This window comes from Zingiber officinale, chromosome 6B, assembly GCF_018446385.1.
Source record: "Zingiber officinale cultivar Zhangliang chromosome 6B, Zo_v1.1, whole genome shotgun sequence".
NCBI lineage: Eukaryota > Viridiplantae > Streptophyta > Magnoliopsida > Zingiberales > Zingiberaceae > Zingiber > Zingiber officinale.
The window spans coordinates 115,269,734-115,291,803 of NC_055996.1; the positions used below are offsets into that span (position 1 = coordinate 115,269,734).

The window sequence follows — 22,070 nt, forward strand, 5'->3', positions numbered from 1 at the left end:
TGTATTGTTGTTATCAGAAAGCCTCCTTCGGTCGGATTCCACTCCGACTTCAATCAGAATTACTGCTTCACTTCTATAGACTAATTAAAAAGTAGTGATTCCCATGGCTTCTCTAGGAGTGGTATGATATGCCCATAATACACTGGGTAATTCATCTACCCAACTACCGCCCATATGATCTAGTTTGATTTTGAGGCATCTGATAATTTCTCTGTTAGTTACCTCAGCTTGTCCATTACTCTATGGATATGTCACAGAAGTAAAAGCTTGTTTGATACCATAATTTGAATATCATTTCTTATTTTGTTGCCCTGAAATTGCCTTTCATTATTAGAAATTATCTTGTGTGGCATGCCGAATCTGCAAACAATATGCTGCCATAAAAATTTCGTAATTGCATGTTCAGTAATTCTAGCCAGTGGTTCTGCATCTACCCATTTTGAAAAATAATCAACAGCTACCAATAAGAATCTCCTTTGAGCAGGCACAAGAGGAAAAATGTCCAACTATATCCATGCCCCATTGGTCAAAGGGATAAGACACTATAAAGGTCTTCAATAATTCAGTGGGGTGATGAGAATAATTTTGATGTTTCTAACAAGATAAACATGATCTCACAAGTTGAGCAACATCTGCTTGTAAAGTAGGCCAAAAATATCTAGCTAATAATATTTTTCTGGCGAGAGATCAACCTCCCATATGACTTCCACAAGAGTTTTGATGCATTTCTCGTAAGATATACTGCATATCATCTGGTCCAACACATTTAAGCAAAGGACTAAAGAAAGCCCTTTTATATAGTTGATCTCCAATCATAGTGTATTGATTTGCCCTTTTCTTAAATACTCGAGCTTGTTCTGCGTCAGTGGGTAAAATTCCTTGTTGTAAAAATAGAATAAGAGATGTTCTCCAATCACTCTGGATTTCTAGATTAGCCTGTTTCTCAATACAAGATACTAATAATGTCTGCTCTGTTGGTCTATCGAAATTCCAGGGTATAATGGCAGAAGCCAATTTAGCTAATTCATCTACCGCTTGATTCTCTGACCGGGGAATTTTCTTTATACTTTCTTTATGAAATTCAGCTTTTAATTTGTCAAATGCCTCCGTATATAACTTACACCGTTCATTGCTAATTTTAAAGTTGCCTATTAATTGTTGTGTCGCCAACTAAGAATCAGAATGAATCACCACACAAGCAACTCCTACATGCTTAGCAACTTGTAACCCTACAATTAATGTTTCATATTCTACCTCATTGTTGGTAGCTCTATAATTCAATCTGACAGATAACTATATCTGATCTTCCTTGAGAGATATGAGGAGAATCCCCACTCCACTACCTTTCTGAGTAGAAGATCCATCAACATAAATGACCCAAGTGTAGGACCGTTGGGCCGGCTAGAAGGGGGGGTTGAATAGCCCTGCAGAAATCAAAACACAAACCAACCCTTCTCGAACTCTTAAACTGACACTTGTAAAATAATCAAAGCAATAAACTAAGATCAGAACAGAAAACGAGGCACCAGGTTTTGACTTGGTTACAACCGGGGAGGTTATTAATCCAAGAAAGATGATCGCACTAGAATTTCTCCTTCAGGCGGAGAAGCCTCTTACAAAGTTGAAGCGCACAATAGAAGCTAACTACAGAAAGCGCACAAGTGTTTGAAAGAAAAGCGTGAGTTCTGAATTGATGGAAAGCTTCTGGACCAAGGCTATATTTATAGCCTTGGTCGGGGCGCCTGGAAGGGTTCCGGGCGCCCTGGGGGGATAAATTTTATCCCCCAACGTTCAGATCGAGTTTTGACTCGATCTGGTGAAAATACTGGGTCCGGGCGCCCCGGAGCCCAAAGTCAACAGCCGTTGACTTTTTCGTCCGGGACCTCTTCTCTGGTTCAGTCCCGCCTCGATCCGGTTCTTCTCCTCCAGATCCGCTCACTTGGGTGATCTCTGCCATCCGGAAAAGGGCTCACCCGAACCCAACTTCCGGTCTTCTCGAGCGGGCTTCCCTCCGGCTTCTCGTCCCTCGGAATTGCCGCGTGTTTCCTTCTCGTCCGCCAGCGTACTCATCCGCAGTCTTCGTTCCTCGGTCGTCGACCTTCTCGCTAGCTGCGTCTCTTGCTCTCCGAGCAATCTTCCGCTCCGGCTTTCGTCCCTCGCAACCACCGCGCGCTTCTCTTCCACAAGACATCGCCCCTGATGCGTCCTTCTCGCTAGCTGCGTCTTCCGCTCGACTACCTGTGTTCCTAAGCTCCTGCACACTTAGACACAATGTTAGAAACACACAGGACCTAACTTAACATGTTGATCACACCAAAACAACCTTGGGGTTCCAACAATCTCCCCCTTTTTGGTGTGATCAACCTAAGTTAAGCTAGGGTAAAAATAGACATAGAATAAAATTAAGTAAGTTAACTTAATTTGCAATTTAAGTACAAAAGATAGAAAAATTAAATTTATCTACCTACCTCCCCCTAGACTTATACTTTTCCTTTTCCCCCTTTGATCACAAAAAATGGGGTTCCAAGAAAAATAATCTAAGGATTAAAGACTTAGAAAAAATTAAATTTTTAAGTTTTTTTTTTTTAATTTAGAGAATTTTTCTAAGTAATTTAAGCTGAGATTTCTTGATTAAAAAGATTCTTAAAAAATGATTTTTGAGAATTTTTTTTTTTAAATATTTAGGTAAAAATATTTTTGAAATAAATTTTTCAAACTTTGAGAATTTTTCTTAAGTAAGAATTTGACTTAGGCAAAAAGTATTTTTCTAAGTATAAAAGTATTTTGAACAAAATATTTTTAAAGGAAAACTTTGAGCGCATTATTTAATTCTAATTTTAATGCTTAGAAAGTTAATTAAACATTTATTTCAATATTTTAGCTTCCAGGTCGTGGCGAGGCACTGAGCCTTCTTGGTTATTGGAGCAACAACCACTTCCTTAGACAAAGCCTTATAGAGAAACTTATTGTTTAATTTTCTCACTGAAAAGCGCTAATTTTAATTATAAAATTTAGATTAAGCAAGATTTAGGAACCCAATAAAGGTTCCAAACCTACTGAATTAATTAAAAATTTCTTAGGGATTCTAGAGATATTCTTAATTTGTCCCGGGTGATATCTATAATACCAATTTAAATTTTTTATTTTTATAGAATTAGATGAACAAGCATAATTTTTCAAGTTATCTACTTGAATTTTCAAATCATTATTTTCAAGTTTCAATTTTTCATTTTCCAAATTTGATTTATCTAATTCTTCTAGAAGGCAGGATTTAGCTAAAATTATTTTTAAATTTTTTATTTCTCTTTCTAATTTACAGCAGTCTTTAGTTAATAACTTAACAAATTTATAAAGTTTATCTGGAGGAAGAGAACGTACCTGACTTACCTTGTCGAGTTCGTTGTCCGTATCTTCCCCTGAACTGCTGCTTTCTTCTGACGAAGCTCCCCCTTCATCGATGCTCTCGATGCTCATTTCGGAAGAGGTCGACTCGCAGTCTTCGTCTTGATGACTTGCCATTAGAGCAAGTCCGGAGAATGCCTCAACTTCCGACTCCGACGACGTATCGTCCCACGTCGCCTTTAGGGCTTTTCGCTTTTGGATAAGCTTCTTACGCTTTTCCTTGTTCCTGTTTTTCAGTTTGGGGCAATTGTCCTTGACGTGCCCTTCTTCGTCGCAGTGGTAGCAGCGGATTGTTCTTTTCTTCTTTTCCTGCGGATGGTTAGTAGATCTGGATTTACACAGTTTCTTGAATCTTCTTACTATCATTACCATTTCCTCGTCGTCGAGAGAAGATTCCGACTCAGGTTCGTCTCTTGAAGCTTTGAGGGCGACGTTGTTCTTGGGCTCCCTCATCCCTGCACATCTTGACTCATGCACTTCAAAAGTTGAAAAGAATTCTTCTAATGAAGTCTTTTCTAAATCTTTAGAAATGTAAAATGCATCTACTAGTGATGCCCATTTTGAATTTCTAGGTAAGGAATTTAAAGCGTACCTGAGTGAATCTCGGTTACTTACCTCTTCTCCGAGATTCGTGAGTCCGGTGATGATTTCTTTTATTCTGGAGTGCAGATGTACGACTGTCTCGTCTTCCCCAAGTCGCAGGCTGGTGAGCTGATTGCGAAGCAGATCTCGTCTAGCGAGCTTGGCTTCGGACGTACCTTCATGCAGCTCGAGGAACTTCTCCCAAAGTTCCTTTGCGGAGTTATATTTACCGATCCTGTTAACTTCTTGAGGCGGAAGGACACTTAGCAGATGGTACTCTGCTTTGCCGTTCGCCACGAAGTCGGCCTGCTCCTTTTTTGTCCATTTATCTATTTCCTTGTCCTCTGGAGCTTCAAAGCCAAATTTCATTGTTAAAAATAATTCAATATCTGTAGTAAGAAATACCTGCATCAGTTTTTTCTGTGTGGTGAAATCCCCTTCGAATTTCGGCGAGTGGATGCTTGGTCCGGTCATTTCGTTGCTTCGTTCGACGGTTAGTCCTCCTAAAGCGCCTTGGCTCTGATACCACTTGTAGGACCGTTAGGCCGGCTAGAAGGGGGTTTGAATAGCCCTGCAGAGATCAAAACACAAACCAACCCTTCTCGAACTCTTAAACTGACACTTGTAAAATAATCAAAGCAATAAACTAAGATCAGAACAGAAAACGAGGCACCAGGTTTTGACTTGGTTACAACCGGGGAGGTTGTTAATCCAAGAAAGATGATCGCACTAGAATTTCTCCTTCAGGCGGAGAAGCCTCTTACAAAGTTGAAGCGCACAATAGAAGCTAACTACAGAAAGCGCACAAGTATTTGAAAGAAAAGCGTGAGTTCTGAATTGATGGAAAGCTTCTGGACCAAGGCTATATTTATAGCCTTGGTCGGGGCGCCTGGAAGGGTTTCGGGCGCCCTGGGGGGGATAAATTTTATCCCCCAACGTTCAGATCGCGGAGGGTTCCGGGCGCCCCGGGCTGCTCCGGGCGCCCCGGAGCCCAAAGTCAACAGTCATTGACTTTTTCGTCCGGGACCTCTTCTCTGGTTCAGTCCCGCCTCGGTCCGGTTCTTCTCCTCCAGATCCGCTCACTTGGGTGATCTCTGCCATCCGGAAAAGGGCTCACCCGAACCCAACTTCCGGTCTTCTCGAGCGGGCTTCCCTCCGACTTCTCGTCCCTCGGAATTGCCGCGTGTTTCCTTCTCGTCCGCCAGCGTACTCATCCGCAGTCTTCGTTCCTCGGTCGTCGACCTTCTCGCTAGCTGCGTCTCTTGCTCTCCGAGCAATCTTCCGCTCCGGCTTTCGTCCCTCGGAACCATCGCGCGCTTCCTTCTCGTCCGCCGGTGTACTCTTCCGCAGCACCTCGTCCCTCGGACTGTCGTCCTTCTCGCTAGCTGCGTCTTCCGCTCGACTACCTGTGTTCCTAAGCTCCTGCACACTTAGACACAAGGTTAGAAACACACAGGACCTAACTTAACATGTTGATCACACCAAAACAACCTTGGGGTTCCAACAATGTAATTTGTGGGGGTGTCAAAAATGTGTCTTTAAATCCCTGTTATGAAGTCCGCTAGAGCTTGAGCCTTGATGGTCGTCCAAGACTGATATTGTATGTCATATTTACTAAGCTTGGTCGTCCACTTGATCAGCTTTCTGGACGCCTCTGGGTTAATGAGTACCCAACCCAAAGTGCTATTGGTTAATACTATAATCGGGTGTGATAGAAAATAAGGACACAATCTTTGAGCTGCTAAGACCAATCCATAAGTTAATTTCTCGAGCGTCGTATATCGACACTATGCTCCTTTTAATACATGAGTCAAAAAATACACAGTTAATTATTCTTTTTCTTCCTACCTCACTAATACAAAGCTAATAACATATTCATTAACTGACAGGTACACCCACAAGGTCTCTCCTACTACTGGTTTGACTAATCCAGGGAGAGTAGACAATATTCCTTCAACTCCTCAAATGCCCTGCTACAATCTTCATTCCACTAAAATTTAGTTGTCCGTCGGAGTATTTTGAAGAAGGGGAGACTCCGATCGGCCAACCGAGAGATAAAGTGAGACAGGACAGTAATCCTCCCCATCAACCTCTGTGCTTCCTTTAAGTTTTGAGGAGGATTCATGTCTTGCAGTGCTTTTACTTTGCTGGGATTGACTTATATTCCCTACTCGATCACCATGTATCCTCAGAATCCTACAAGTAAATCCCAGAATCCTACAAGTTCCGAATAAGAATTTGTTGGGATTGAGCTTGAGTTCATACCTCCTCAGAATCCTACAAGTTTCTTCTATATTAGCACATAAACTAGAAGCCCATATAGATTTAATAAGTATATCGTCCATATAAACTTCCATGTTTCTCCCAATTTGATTATGAAAAACGTTGTTTATAAGGCGTTGATAGGTAGCTCCTGCATTCTTTAGACCGAAAGACATAACATTATAACAATAAGTACCTTATGCAATTATACAGCTAACATTTTCTTGATCTGCCTTGGCGAGTGGAACTTGGTGATATCTTTGATATGCGTCCATCATACTAATAAATTTACATCCAACTATAGAATCCACCACTTGATCTATACGAGATGATGGATAATAATCTTTTGGGCAAGCTTTGTTGAGATCCCGAAAGTCAATGCAAACTCTCCACTTGTTCCCTTGCTTAGAAATCAAGACGACATTGGCCATCCAACTTAGAAATTGTATTTCCCGAATATATCCAGCATCCAAGAGCTTATCTACTTCTTCTTTGATGATTTTATTCTGATCAGCTCCAAAGTCTTTTTCTTCTGCTTGACCGGTCGGGCGTCCGGATACACATGAAGAGAATGTTCCATGACGGTTGGTGCAACACCTTTCACTTCTTTAGATGTCCAAGCGAACACATCACTATTCTTCATCAGACATTTCACCAAATCTTCTTTGAAATCAGGAGCAAGATCGAACGCGATATGGGTGGTAGCTTCCGGTACGCCAATTTGTATTTGCACATCTTCTTTCTCCTCATATACAAGGACGAGTGGCTTCTCATGGATGACATTAATTTCCATCCTCTGGACCTTCTGAGCGGCACTAGCCTCCGCCCTGACGACCTCTACATAGCACTTATGTGTCACCAGCTGGTTTCCTTTAACTTCCCCAACTTGATCGTCGACGGAGAATTTAATCTTTTGACAGAAAGTAGAAACTACCGCCCTAAATTCATTCAAGGTCGGTCAACCCAAGATAACATTATAAGTAGACGAAGCATCAACCACCATGAAAGAAGACCGTCATGTTCTCATAAGGGGCTCCTCTCCTAAAGATATAGTCAATTTTATTTGGCCAGTGGTTGTACTTCATTGCCAGTAAACTCATATAACGGACTAAACATAGGCTGAAGTTCACTGGGGTCTATCTACAGCTGATCAAAAGTTTGTTTAAATATGATATTAACAGAGCTATCTGTATCAATAAAAGTGCGAGAAATAGTATAATTGACTATAATAACATTAATTATCAAAGCATCGTCATGGGACACTTCTACCCCTACTAAGTCTCTAGGCTCAAAACTGATCTCTGACCCTGTTGCCTTCTCAGAACTGCATCCGACAGCATGAATCACTAATCGCCGAGCATGCGACTTTCTCGCTCGGTTGGAGTCGCCATCAGTGGGTCCTCTAACTATTATATTTATACTACCTTGAGTAGCGTTGTTGCGGTTCTCCTCTTGCCTAATTGACGGTTGTTCTTGTTGTACTTGGGCTGACATTTGTGCTTGTCCAACGGAAAGAGGTAATATTCCTGCTTGTGATCCACTGGATTGATACTCAATTTTGAGTGGACTGTTCTGTCGTAGATATCGCCGGTGATTTGGAACTGGGGAACGTCGACAGTAGAGAGTATTACCCCCTGCTGATTCTTTAGAGCAAAACAATTCTCTGTGCTGGGAGTATTTGTCATATGATAGGTGCACCATCTCTGAGAAAAATGTTGAGGAACCTCCGCATGTTGTACTGCTTGAGGTTGAGGTTCCAGGTGACGATGATGCGGATCTGCCCGAGGCCACTTAGGAGGCTGAGCAGGCACCACAAGACGTGCAATAACAGGAGCAGGAGTAGGAGTAACAACATCCTTCCTCCGTGTAGCTTGAGCTTCCTCCACATTGATGAACTCCGAAACCCGCTCGATTAATATATCAAAATTGGTAGGAGGGTTCCTGACCAAATCCTTAAAGAAATAATTATCATTAATCCCTTGAGAGAAGGCACTTACAAGTATCTCAGTGGTGGCCGTAGGAACATCAATGGTCATTTGATTGAACCTCTTAATATAGGCTCTGATAGACTCTCTAAGCCCCTGTTTGATTGAGAAAAAACTCCAAGGGATTTTATGATACCTTCGATTGCTGGAAAAATGGTGAAGAAATACCTTGCGAAAGTCCTTGAATCGCCGAATGGAATTATCCGATAATCGCTTGAACCATCTCTGAGCTGCTCCTCCGAATGTAGTAAGAAATATCCGACACTTGACACCATCAAAAAATTATTGAAGAAGAGCAGCATTTTCAAATTTCAACAGATGATCTTCAGGATTAGTTGTTCCCGAATACTCTCCAATATTTAGATTTGGGTAATGCTTAGGAAGTGGATCATCTAATATTTGTTGAGAAAATGGAGTGATGATCCGCTCCGGGGAACTATCGATAGCCACCATTTTTCCTTTGCGCTTATCACGTACTGGAGCTTCTCCAGAGGATTCTTGCAAAATGTCCCTTTGACCTCCTTGTTCTAAAGGAGTACAAAAGAACGCCCTAGGATGGTGAGTTGGAGAGAGAGGAGCAGGAAGTAGATGAGCTGATCAACTTCTTGCATCCCTCTTTCTCTTGGTTGAGCAATTGTTGATATAGTAGGATTTGGAGCTACAGGCATCGTATCTCTAGTATTGACTTGATGTTATTGAAAAAGCTTTTGCATCTTGGCCTGAATGAGCAGATCCAGATCCTCTTGAGATATGGTGATGGTGTTAAGTTTTCCAGTCTCTTCTATCTCTCAGCTTCAGATTCAAGTGAATAATTCTCACAGATGACGTCAAATTTGATCATATCTGAAATCTTGCGAGACGACGAACTGGCTTCGGCGATCAGTGAATGTGAAGGAAATGCTTCTTAGAGGATATGGGAGTACTCGAACAGGCTCCTGCCCACCACAGAAGAGACGACACAACGTCAATGACCTAAGACCGGGGTGAGAATCCCTGATTAGGCCCTCCAACGCTCAAGTTAAATCTCTGTAGAAGAAGAAGCAAAAACAAAGGAAGAAGAATAGTAGTGGAAAATGAAGTGGAGTCGAATAGTGTTTCGGTTGAATCACTTACCTGGCTAGCGGAGAGGATTCCCCTTTTTATACCACCTCACTTAACCTCCACAATTATGATGTGGTCCCCGGTTTGTTAGAGTTTGTTAGGAGATAGAGAAAGTGCAGCTTGTGCATTACGTCATAATTCTCCGAGGAATCTTTTTCATACCCTAGATACTCTTTTATCGTTTATGACCTGCATTTTAGATTACATATGCAAAGAAATATATTTATGTTTCTGAGGAAGCTTCGAGAGAATATTTCCCGCCTAACTTGCCAGGCTATCATGAAGTTGTATCTTAATCATATGCGATATGCTTTCTCGACCGGTCATTCAAACCAATCCTATGTGTTCTTTAATAGGTATGTCCCGCCCAGTCTTGTACTGGAAATCTTATGAGGCTTAATACTCTTGTGTTCATCCGATTTTCGCTTGACCAGCCATATATTAAAAGATGTTGACCGGCCATATATTAAAAGATGTTATAAGGCTAAATGTCTTTGCGCTTGGTCGACCTTTGCCACCCGAGTGTATATGAGCACCCTTGTGCTCGTCCGCCCTTCGCTCGGCCGATCATATACTAAAAGGAATAATAAGGCTAAGTGCCTTTGCGCTAGGTCGACATTTGTCGCCCGAGTGTATACGAGCACCCTTGTGCTTGTTTGACCTTCGCCCGACCGGTCATATACTAAAAGGAATAATAAGGCTAAATGCCTTTGCGCTCGATCAACCTTTGCTGCCCGAGCGTATACGAGCACCCTTGTGCTCATCCGGCCTTCTCTCAGTCGGTCATATACTAAAAAATATTATAAGACTAAATGCCTTTACGCTCGGTCGACTTTTGCCACCCGAGAGTGTATACGAGCACCCTTGTACTCATCCGTCCTTTGCTCGGCCAGTCATAAACTGAAAGGAATAATAAGACTAAATGCCTTTGCGCTCGGTCGACTTTTGCCGACCGAGCGTATGTGATGTTACTTTATTATTTATGTTTACCTCCTCTTTCCTTTTATTCCCGATTTTCTACCTTACTACTAGGGCTTGGTGGTCATAACCCGTATCATAAATTATTAAAAATATATCAAATATATATATTAAATCTATCTTTGTTGGCTTTGCTTAAATTTGATATAACATTTTTAAATTTATTTTAATATTGATTAAAATTCAAATGATTTAATTAAATTAAAATTGATTAAATTGTTTATAAATATTTTAATTAAAATTGCTATGATATAAAGTAGTTTTAATCAATTTAAACTAAAATTGTTTGAAATAATTTTAATCCGTTATTCTTTGTTAAAAGAGTTTTAATGTTATTAGGTTTGAGCATTCATATTTGTATTAATATCTGGATGTTATAATATTTAAATAGTATTACAAATTAATATGGATGAGTGCTATAATATTCTTCAATTGTTAATGATCATATTTTATATAAAAAATCTGAAAATTAAGAAAATAAATTTTAAATATAAAAAATAAAAATGGATAAATGAATAGTGAGTAAGAGGATCCTCCCGATTATCAGGCACCCCATCCTACATCTCCCTACAATATGAATAAGTATATAATCAGATCCATTCGTCCATGATCAAAGGCCATTAGAGCAAGAGGATTATTAAGTATATACTGCTAGGTATTTGATGACTAATAGAGATCAATGATTATCTCATAGCAATAGCAAATAAAGGATTGAGAAAAATTATATGTGATAATCCCAAATTACCATTTGTATTAATTCTTTGACCATTTGAAGTTTCATCTAAATGTTTTTACCACTTGTATTAATGTCTACTAATTATATGTGATTTATATCTTTCGTAGTCTAAAGACAGATTAATAGGGATACTAAGGATAAATGAATTACTTTTTTACCACATAGATAGATAGGTAAATCATTAGATATACTTATCAATCATTAATGATAATAAATTTTGTATTGTAAAATACATTACCAGTAGTTGAATAAATAAATGCTCATACTATTTTTTTTTGGTTAATTTGTTCAATTAAATGGAATCAACATTTAATTTCATTGGAATTTGTCAAATTGGACAATTATATTTTTAATTATTTTGGGTTGTCATTGTATTTTGAAAAGTCTTGCCAATAATAATCTGTTAGATATTTATCTATTTCTTTTATTTGTATATTTATTTGTATGTATGTATGTATGTATGATTCATCAGAATGATCATAATAATTATCATGGATTTTATCATTTTAATTCCAAAATTATTTCACGGTACGATCGCGGCACTGATATATATATATATATATATATATATATATATATATATATATATATATATATATATATATATATATATATATATATATATATATATATATATATATATTAAAAATTTAATTTAATTTAGTTTTTTAGTTTATGATTTATGTGTAGATTATTTGTAATTTAAGAATTATGAAAATAGTAGATATTACTAGACCACGTAATAAGAATAAATAATAAATCTTATATATATAGAATAATAATAATTAAAACTAATTAAAATTTATTTAAATTAAATTTATTTAGAATAATAATAATATAATTAATAGTTAATAAAAAATAAATTTATATGATTATATTAATTTTTTTAGATATTTTTAAAAATAATAAAATGACTTTTTATTATATTTTAATGTGATATATCATGATATTTTAATACGAATTTAAACATGGCAAGTTCTGAGTTCTAAATTCTAAATTCTAAATTCTATATTCTATATTCTATATTCTATGTTTAGAACCCTCTGTTTATTTATTAAAATCTAAATTCTAAATTAAAACCATCGCAAGTTCTTCCGTCCCACACCTAAACATAACAACCGCCGCCGCCGCCTTCGCCTTCTCGCGCTCGCTCAAGCCACGCCGGGAGAACCACCGCCGTCGTTGTCCGATTCCTCCAGAGGTAATCATCACCGTTCCCCGTTCCGATCCGTTCCGTTCCAACCGTTTTTTCCGTGCCGTTCCACAGCCGTTCCGACGAACCATGTTTGTAATCATGTTTGTATGTGCCAGAAAAATAAGAAAGAAGTTAGTAGATTATATGATTATTGACTACAAAGTACTCAGTTTCTTGCTATCATGATCGATTTCCCCTATATATGAATTAAAATGTTAATTAAGTGTTTTTAATGGAAATTTGACTAGTTATATTGACAATTCATGATTTTGTTTGACATCCTCTCTAAATAAAGTATCCTGAATGTTTTGATGTGTACTTCATTTCTTCTCTTTTCAGTATAACTGTTTAGATGCTCCTTTACTCTTTTAAAACAGTCCCTGTGTTTTAATTTAGTTCCCTAATTGTGTTGTTTTGTAATGCATACTTTTTGTTAACGATTTGACCATTTATGGTTGGTCAGATTTGAGCAAAACTCCAACATGACGATGCTGGCGAACAGTCCTAATATGATGCATACAAGTCTTAGCAGGATCTGATCTATAAGTATTTATGCTCAAGAATACAGAGTTAGCATACAAGTCTTAGCAGGATCTGATCTATAAAGCATTCAGTGCAGAACAACGTAAAGAAATAGCCCGAAAGATTCATGGTGAAATACAACATCAAATTACAAGGCAGGCACTCGCCATTTAAACTTATCTTCAGAAAACATTACTTCCTCTTAATAAATCATGATCACATTCATTTATGATGTTTTGACATTTTTGCAGTTTAAGCGTAGCGAGCGAGCAAAGCCTACCTCTCTTAGGCTACGTTTGGTAGAGTGTAATCTGCCTTGTAATGAAATCAAGATTACATTACAAGGCTGATTATTTTGTTTGATTTAACTTTAAACTTGTAATGTAATGTAATTTCGATTACAAAAGGTAGTGAAGTTTGTAATCTGCATTACAAAGTAAATACTATGTAATCCGATTACATTACGAGGTCACTGCTTAACTAAAATTTGAATGCCGAATATACCCCTAGCCAGCCACCGCCCCCCGCCATTGCTTGTCGCCCGCCATCGCCGGCCGCCCGCCGCCCGCCGGCCACCCGCCGCTCGCCGCCGGCCGCCGACCACTACACTCTCTGCACAATGAAGGCCGACGGTCGGCGGCCGCCAGCCACTACACTCTCTGCACACTGAACGAGCAATATTGTCTATTGTTGTGGCGATATTTCCACCTGCTTCCTCATAAAACAATTCCCATGACTGTTCATTGGACAAAACCTCCACCATGATTTCCACATCAGTCTCCATCTCATTACAGATCCACCTTTGGCGTGTAGTTATAGCTATTTTGCACCCATTGTGTTCAGTAGGAGAAGGAATTCTCAGATTTTCCAAATCGATCTCGTCCCAAACATCATCTAAAATTAGCAAGAACTTTCTCTGTAACGTCATATACAATAGCCTTGAGGCCTTTACTTCATCTACCTTCTCCAATTCCATGTACAGCTCCTTCCCAATATCATTACACAATTTTTGCATGTTTCTATTCCAGTTCTTTGAAACAGTTACAAATATGACACCATCAAAAAGCTCAGTTCCTTGGAGTTCATTGTTGAGAGTTTTCAAGAGTCTAGTTTTGCCAACTCCCCCCATGCCCCAAACTCCAATCTTTCCGATGCTATCATCCTGTAGGAAGTTCCGTAACTTTTCTGATTTACCAGAAGAGGATGTGTTGTTCTTTATTAGTGACGTAGGAAAAGGTAGCACGGCAGCTGGTGGAGGAACAAACAAATTCACCAGTCTGCTCTCTTGGACATCAGAAGAAATTTTACTTGCCCTCACAATTTGTTTCCCTAGCTTGTACCGCATCACTATCTTGATGCGGAAGCATATACTATTTCCCATCATGTTTCTAGCATTTGAACAAATATTTTCAGCCTCATCTACAGCATAATCAACTTCGCGTAGCCAATTGATAATCGCAGCCGTAGGAGTGCTTCCTGTGATCTTAGCATTTTCTTCCTCTACTAAAACATCAGCTTTAGCGGAGACAAGTGCCTCTTTGTTCCTCTCAAGTTCCGTTAATTTCCGACGGAGATAGAAAATGTAAGCAAGATGGCGAGTCATGGGATCCCATAGAAGCTTGAGACATTCTGTTGGTACAACGTATGATGCTGCCAGAACACTTGTCATTGTAGAAGCAACGAGATCAATCCACAATAAAGCAAACAAAACTAAACTTGTAAAGTCTCTGTGAGCTAGACCCTAAGGCTACGTTTGGTTGGATGTAATATAATGGAGCTTGTAATGTAATCAAATTTATAATGTAATGTAATGTAATCTTGATTACATTACTACGTTTGGTAATATAATGTATGTAATCTTTGATTATAAGGGTGATTACATTCTTTTGTTTGGTGTCCATTATTTTTTATAAGGAATGTAATTCATATTATTATAAAATGACAAAAACATCCTGTGACTTTTACTGACGGGCTGCCACACCTCTGTTTAAGCTTGCGGCTCGCCGCCGGTCGCCCGCCGCCGGTCGCTCGCCGCCGGCCGCCCGCCCGCCGCTGGCCGTCGCCGCCCGCCGCCGCCCGCCCGCCCATCGCCAGCCGCCGACAACGATCAGTGGTGATGACCGCTAGTTGCCTGTGGCTGCCGCAAGCTTCGACAGAGGTGTGGCGGCCTGTCGGCAAAAGTCGCAGGATGTTTTTGTCATTTTATAATAATATGAATTACATTCCTTATAAAAAATAATGGACACCAAACAAAAGAATGTAATCACCCTTGTAATCAAAGATTACATACATTATATTACCAAACGTAGTAATGTAATCAAGATTACATTACATTACAAATTTGATTACATTACAAATTTGATTACATTACAAGCTCCATTATATTACACCTAACCAAATGTAGCCTTAGGGTCTAGCTCACAGAGACTTTACAAGTTTAGTTTTGTTTGCTTTATTGTGGATTGATCTCGTTGCTTCTACAATGACAAGTGTTCTGGCAGCATCATACGTTGTACCAACAGAATGTCTCAAGCTTCTATCGGATCCCATGACTCGCCATCTTGCTTACATTTTCTATCTCCGTCGGAAATTAACGGAACTTGAGAGGAACAAAGAGGCACTTGCCTCCCCGCTAAAACTGATGTTTTAGTGGAGGTAGAAAATGCTAAGATCACAGGATGCACTCCTACGGCTGCGATTATCAATTGGCTACGCGAAGTTGATTATGCTGTAGATGAGGCTGAAAATATTTGTTCAAATGCTAGAAACATGATGGGAAATAGTACATGCTTCCGCATCAAGATAGTGATGCGGTACAAGCTAGGGAAACAAATTGTGAGGCCAAGTAAAATTTCTTCTAATGTCCAAGAGAGCAGATCGGTGAATTTGTTTGTTCCTCCACCAGCTGCCGTGCTACCTTTTCCTACGTCACTAATAAAGAACAACACATCCTCTTTTGGTACATCAGAAAAGTTACGGAACTTCCTACAGGATGATAGCATCGGAAAGATTGGAGTTTGGGGCATGGGGGGAGTTTGCAAAACTAGACTCTTGAAAAATCTCAACAATGAACTCCAAGGAACTGAGCTTTTTGATGGTGTCATATTTGTAACTGTTTCAAAGAACTGGAATAGAAACATGCAAAAATTGCGTAATGATATTGGGAAGGAGCTGTACATGGAATTGGAGAAGGTAGATGAAGTAAAAGCCTCAAGGCTATTGTATATGACGTTACTACAGAAAAAGTTCTTGCTAATTTTAGATGATGTTTGGGACGAGATCGATTTGGAAAATCTGGGAATTCCTTCTCCTATTGAACACAATGGGTGCAAAATAGCTATAACTACACGTCAAAGGTGGATCTGTAATGAGATGGAGACTGATGTGGAAATCATGGTGGAGGTTTTGTCCGATGAACAGTCATAGGAATTGTTTTATGAGGAAGCAGGTGGAAATATCGCCACAACAATAGACAATATTGCTCGTTCAGTGTGCAGAGAGTGTAGTGGCTTGCCACTTGCAATCATCACTGTGGAAAGTGCTTTGAGAAACGAAGTCCGCTTGGACCAATGGAATCGAGCTTTAAGGTTGCTTCAGGAATCAAAGTTTGGTATTGGAAACATGGAGGATCGGGTTTTTGTACCCCCTGAAATTAAGCGCAGTCCAAGACCTGATAGAGTGCTGGATAACGGAAGGGTATATAGATGGTGCTAAAAGCTTGAGAGATGCTTTTCAGGATGCTCATCGAGTTTTGATATTACTGATTGACTCGTGTCTGCTAGAAAGGAATACAAAGAAAGACATGGTGAAGATGCATGATGTCATTAGAGACATAGCTATAAAAATTACTTCTGATAGTAGGGATGTAAACGAGCCGAACCGAGCCAAACAATATTAGGCTCGAGCTCGAATCGAGCTTTCATCACAAGGCTCAAGCTCAACTCATTTTAGAATTATCAAGCTCGCGAACAGTTCGAGCTCGGCTCGTTATTAGCTCGATTATCAAAGTTAACGAGCCTAACTCGTTAAGCGAGCTCGGGCTCGTTTTCGGACTCGTTTAGAGCTCGTTTTTGGCTCATTTTAGAGCTCATTTTTTGGCTCATTTTAAAGCTCATTTTAAGGCTCGTTTTAGAGCTCGTTTTTTTGGCACGTTTTAGAGTTCGTTTTTTGGCTCGGTTTAAAGCTCGTTTTTTTGGTTCGCGAGCCTATAAACGAACATGTTCGCGAGCTCACGAGCCGAATATCCTTAAGCTCGAGCTCGGCTCGATAAAACTGTCGAGCTCGAAATCGAGCTCGAGCTCGGCTCGATAAGATAAACGAACGAACTCGAACGAGCTTTTTACCGAATCGAGCTTCGAATAGCTCGCGAATCGTTTGGTTCATTTACATCCCTATCTGATAGTACTGAAAAAGGTAAAAGGTTTTGGGTAAAAGCTGGAATGGGGCTGGAGAAACTTGTCGATACAGAGGATTTGAAGGATAAGGACAATTATTTCACTGATGGAAAATGACATACAATTGATTGAAGTTGATTTATACTGCCCTAATGCTTCCACTTTGTTGGTTAAAGGTAATGCCAGTTTGTATGAGATACCAGAAGGATTCTTTCAACACATGAAGCTACTTTCTGTTCTTGATCTGTCAGCCACCAGTATTGAGTTTCTTCCTGAATCTATTTCTGTGTTAGTCAACCTCAGTGCCCTTATTCTCAAAGAGTGTCCCCACTTAAGCAGTATTGATCATGTCCAATTGCTAAAGAAACTCAGGTTTCTTGATATGAGAGAATCTGGAATCATTGAGCTGTCGGAGGGTATGGTGCATTTAACTGGATTGGTTTATTTTAATATATCACACACCTATTGCCTTCAGAAAATCCCTGCTGGACTCATTGCTCAGTTCTCTCACCTGGAAGGCTTTGAAATGAACCAGAGTTTATTTAGAAGGATTGCAGAACACAACTGATATCATTGAGGAGCTCATGCATTTGAAAAGTTTGGACAATCTCTCACTTGATTTAAAGACTGATAGACTTTCCTCTCTCCTCTTTCACCTTTCTTTTTCGGAGATTGTCAAAAATATGATGGAAAAGAATCAAGTTCTTATCTTGGTTGTTGAGATGCTTTATATTAGCGTATTGACTACTGAAAGAAATTATATTGGCAACTTTTCAACCTTATTTTCCATTTCAACTCATTTTTTTCTTTTCCTTTAATTTGAACTCTCTCTTTTGGCCAACCCTCTTCTTTTCCAATGTAAGAATTTTGTGTGCTGAATTTTATGAAAAAAGAGTTTTGTTCTAATTCTGCAGATTGCCAGCATACTTATGTTGATCATCCAACAATATAATTTAGTACCAGAAGTTTGTATTGCTTTTTTTTGGTTGTTTGTTTTTGTTGCCTCTTAAACACAAGCAGAAATTGGTAATATTTTAATCCTTTTATACATATAATTGCTGGTTTTCTAATGTTAGTATTCCAAGTTGTAGAGAAACTATGTTGTAGAAGATGAATTTAAGATGTGAACTTGTCTTGTTTCAATTACATTTGCAATCTATGTCCAACGTTGAGTAAGAGAATTTGGATTAATTTGGGTTTGGTTGTTTATAGTTGTGCTTTAAGTGTGCAACCTAAGTAATATCTTGGATAAGTTTTTTTAGTGCTTACTATTGCTTCTTATCATTGACAAAATAGGACGTATTGCAGGTTTATTTATTTGTTTATAGGTGTTATAAAAATTCCTTTCTTTAACTATTTTTTTTACTTTTGTCTTATGTAAAGGTTTAAAAAAGCGTGCATGGGTGGTACACGGCCATTTCACTGTATAACATATTTGGTATGCGGAGGCATATGTGGTCGTTATTTAAAACTTTCTAGCATATACAGTAAAGGTGATAATCAGCACATCCAATTTTACTTTCTAATAGAAAAAAATAGTTGTCAATCATATGATGAAAACATATGAAAAAAAAAAATCAGTGTTATCCAACAATGTAGAATAGATTATACATAGAGAACATGCACGCAATCAATAACCAAAATATTTATCACTTGCAAAATAAGCTTTAAGTTAATTATTACAAGTTACTAGCTATTAAATAGGCTAATTTAGTGTTTTAAGTCAATTTAATTCAGTTTAAACATGTTTAAATGAAGCATATAGTTTTTTCCCCTCCTATTGCATGTGCCATATGTTATATGCAACCATATGATGATGCTATTAAATCACCATACAAAATTTGCCTTGGCATCCACATAGGCAACCCAAGCAACCACTCTGTGAGATCATGATTCTATCATTTAAATTTCTTTTTAATACACTTGGATCTTATTTCTATGATATCCGTCCATTACTTTAGTGCTCTACAAACTGATTAGATCGACTTGAATTACATGAGAAACAAAATTAAGTGAATAATTTGGAAATTTGTTGGGAGTATCATTGAAATTTCACTGGCATCCTATCTTTAATAGCTTATCATCACTTAGTACTTTTCAATTTCAATCTTGTAGTTCCATCAAAGGCTCTTTTGTACAGTTATGCAGGAGCAGTGCATACTCTGCTTCATCATTGGATGACTACATAGTTGGACTTTTTATAATCTATAGAATGATATCTTGTTATTTTCAGAGTCATGCTGCACATTAATCTGTCTTAATATAAGAATTGGAGGTTGCAGTCCATACGTTCAGTCTTTCAACTGAACTAAAGCTGCAATTATTTGCTTGCACTCTCACACATGCAACAATATATTTGAAATTTTAATGTCTTGAAAGACATAGATTGGTTATCAGGCTAGTATTTTATAAATGATGAGGTGGATGATTCATTATGCTTATATAGGCAACCAATGAGGGTTTCTGCTAAAGGTAAGCTATGACCGAACTACTGCACTTTTCTATCCTGCCTCAAAGATATCCCAGTGATGCTCCTGTAGTACTTAAGACACTGTAAAGATTGGTTTGTATTGCTTGTAAAAACACCTATAACAGCTCATATTGGTTAGTGTTATACAGCATGTGCATCCATACTAACAAAACAAGGAGCAAAATATTTATTCTTTCATAATAAACTATGTGGCAAATGTACTTATTATGAAGTTAAGAAAGTTGGAGGCAATGCTTTCCTTAATACAAATTAGTATGCTTACTTAGTGTTTTTGTTGATTGTAGCTGAGTTGGCTGCTGCTGCTTTCATATTCTTCGACCATAGCTGGAAGGATGTTAGTTTGTTTGTAACATCTCTATCCTCTCTTTTGTTTTTCCTTGTGGTGAATTCTGACATTAGACTCTTTGCAGCTTATTCCTGATGATAAAACTGGGAACTTTGACATTATATATGATTTTTTGGATGATAATTGGAAGATAGCCAAGTGGGTTGCTCTTGGAACTGTCATATTAGAGGTCAGTCTGTTTTATTGGAATTCTTAATAACCTTTCGGTCTTTGTATCATTACTTTATTCTTCTTTCTTTTTTTCTATGTTGATAAATGCTATCTGATAATTCACAACCTGATTCATATGTGTGACTCTTTAACTACTGAAAATTACTATAATGTAGAATTCATTTGAAATGGCATGTTGGGTGACTTGCAAGTATATTGATTCAAGAAAAGACTATAGGTTAAAGTGTGTGAGGTATTATAACATTTTGATTCTTGACAGTAAATGTGGCTTTTTGGATGGTCCTGTCTTATGAATTTGCCAAAATTATCTTACAAATACTTGCCTATCCATTAATAGTTATTATCCTCTGGAGGTGAGGGGACTAAAGATTGAAACCCAGCGTGGTTTTGGAATAAACAATCTAATGATCTTGTTTGTGCTGGTTTTCAGGTGTTCAGATATTAAAAATGTGAGACCTTTGCAAATATATATGAAGATCTGAACTTACATGTTGAGTGATTTTCTTCTAAACCTCTATTGTATTCATACATGTCAATTTTATGTATTTGTAGGATTTTTCAAGACCTTGGTTGTTATCATACATGTCGATACTATGTATTCATAGTGCTAATTTTCTATTTCTGTATTCATCGTAATTATCATATTATCCAATCCCATAAGAGTCTCAACTATTTGGGCTGTCCACATGGATTTGGTTCTGCATTCATCTATGCATCTTTATTTGTGTTAGTGAATCAGCTTTCTTTGGGCCAATTATGCAGAATAATACTAGATAGCAAATTTTCCTCATACAAGAGATCTTAGTAGTTCTTCTTTTGAGTTAGGCTTTATTTGGATCATAAAGAATTAACATCATAGTTGCAGCCTTTTCATCCATTCATTTTGTTTCTGTTTCTTGTTGCCTACCATCACAGAAATTTATTTAATACAATCTAGCCTACTGGTCCAGAGTAGTTACAATATTAAAAAAAAAAAAAAGAGAAGCTTTTAGTCTGTTTTCATCTGAACTTTAATTCTGATAAATTTTGGAATATACTTATGACCTGTACTTGGAGCTCCCTTGCCGACACATTATTTGAGTATCACCTGCAGGGTTTGGCATTTTTGTTGGCTCTTATAGTGAGAGCTGCAAACAGTCCTGTGGAATATGATAGCGACGATGAGTATATCGCTCCAAGATCTTCTGTCTGACAGCCATTAGTGAATTGGCAAGGAGCTCCAGCAACTGGAGCACCTTGGCTTGGCAATCTCGACCATCGTCCTAGCAGGAATGATGCTTGGAGCCAAAGAATGAGAGAAAAAGTAAAATCTGTGTAACTATGTCAATACTATTAGCTAGTTGATACTGATGTGGTCTTTAACTTTTGTTTTCTTTTATTTTGCTTGTGCTAGTTCGGTCTCGACACCTCTGAGTTCACATACAACCCCTCTGATCCAAGCAGATACCAGCAAGCTAATGGATTGCAGACGGAAGAAAGTGGCCGTTGTTCCATTCTTTGACCATCCATCCTCTTTCGGATGAACTTTTTGGTTTGCACAGTTTGCTAGTCACTTCTTCAACCTGTGAAGCTTTTGGGAGATTGATTTCCCTGTTTCCTTGGATGTGTAACTCAAGTTTATCTCGGGATTTCACTGCACGAACCTCTTATCTCTTCTTACGGTATCTATCTATTCTATCTGACAAAATCTCATTGCACCTCTTAAGTAATTCCGGTCGCATGGTTTTATGAGTATGGAGAACTAAGTTTCTGTCCTTAAGAGATGGTCCTTTGTATAAACTATGCAGCATTGCTGAAGCTTGTGTTTTAGTACATTAACTTTTCCTTCAGTTTTGCATAGTTTCTCTTTAAGTGCCTCAAATGATTGTGGTGCTTTGTTTGATTTAATGCATCAATTCTATTGAT

At 38.3% G+C, this 22,070-nt stretch overlaps 1 protein-coding gene across 2 annotated transcripts; it reads left to right on the top strand.

Moving 5' to 3' along the window:
* Window positions 1–12,105: 12,105 nt before the first annotated feature.
* On the top strand, window positions 12,106–21,994 carry LOC121989083 (tobamovirus multiplication protein 2A-like). Of its 2 annotated transcripts, XM_042542906.1 has the most exons (6): window positions 12,106–12,247; window positions 12,705–12,918; window positions 19,933–19,982; window positions 20,059–20,163; window positions 21,259–21,468; window positions 21,559–21,994. In XM_042542906.1, the coding sequence occupies exons 2-5, from the start codon at window positions 12,891–12,893 to the stop codon at window positions 21,355–21,357; spliced, it is 282 nt and encodes a 93-aa protein (XP_042398840.1). In that variant the 5' UTR covers window positions 12,106–12,247; window positions 12,705–12,890; the 3' UTR covers window positions 21,358–21,468; window positions 21,559–21,994. The 2 variants fall into 2 exon arrangements, with proteins under 2 accessions (XP_042398840.1, XP_042398839.1); XM_042542905.1 differs by lacking the exons at window positions 12,106–12,247; window positions 12,705–12,918 and adding an exon at window positions 17,039–18,650.
* Window positions 21,995–22,070: the final 76 nt, after the last annotated feature.

Coding starts and splice junctions, on each gene's coding strand:
- LOC121989083 (XM_042542905.1), top strand. CDS start 18,557: ATGGGTGGTACACGGCCATTTCACTGTATAACATATTTGGTATGCGGA. Junction 18,651..19,932: donor TTCTAGCATATACAGTAAAG/GTGATAATCAGC, acceptor TGTTGATTGTAG/CTGAGTTGGCTGCTGCTGCT. Junction 20,164..21,258: donor TTGGAACTGTCATATTAGAG/GTCAGTCTGTTT, acceptor TATCACCTGCAG/GGTTTGGCATTTTTGTTGGC.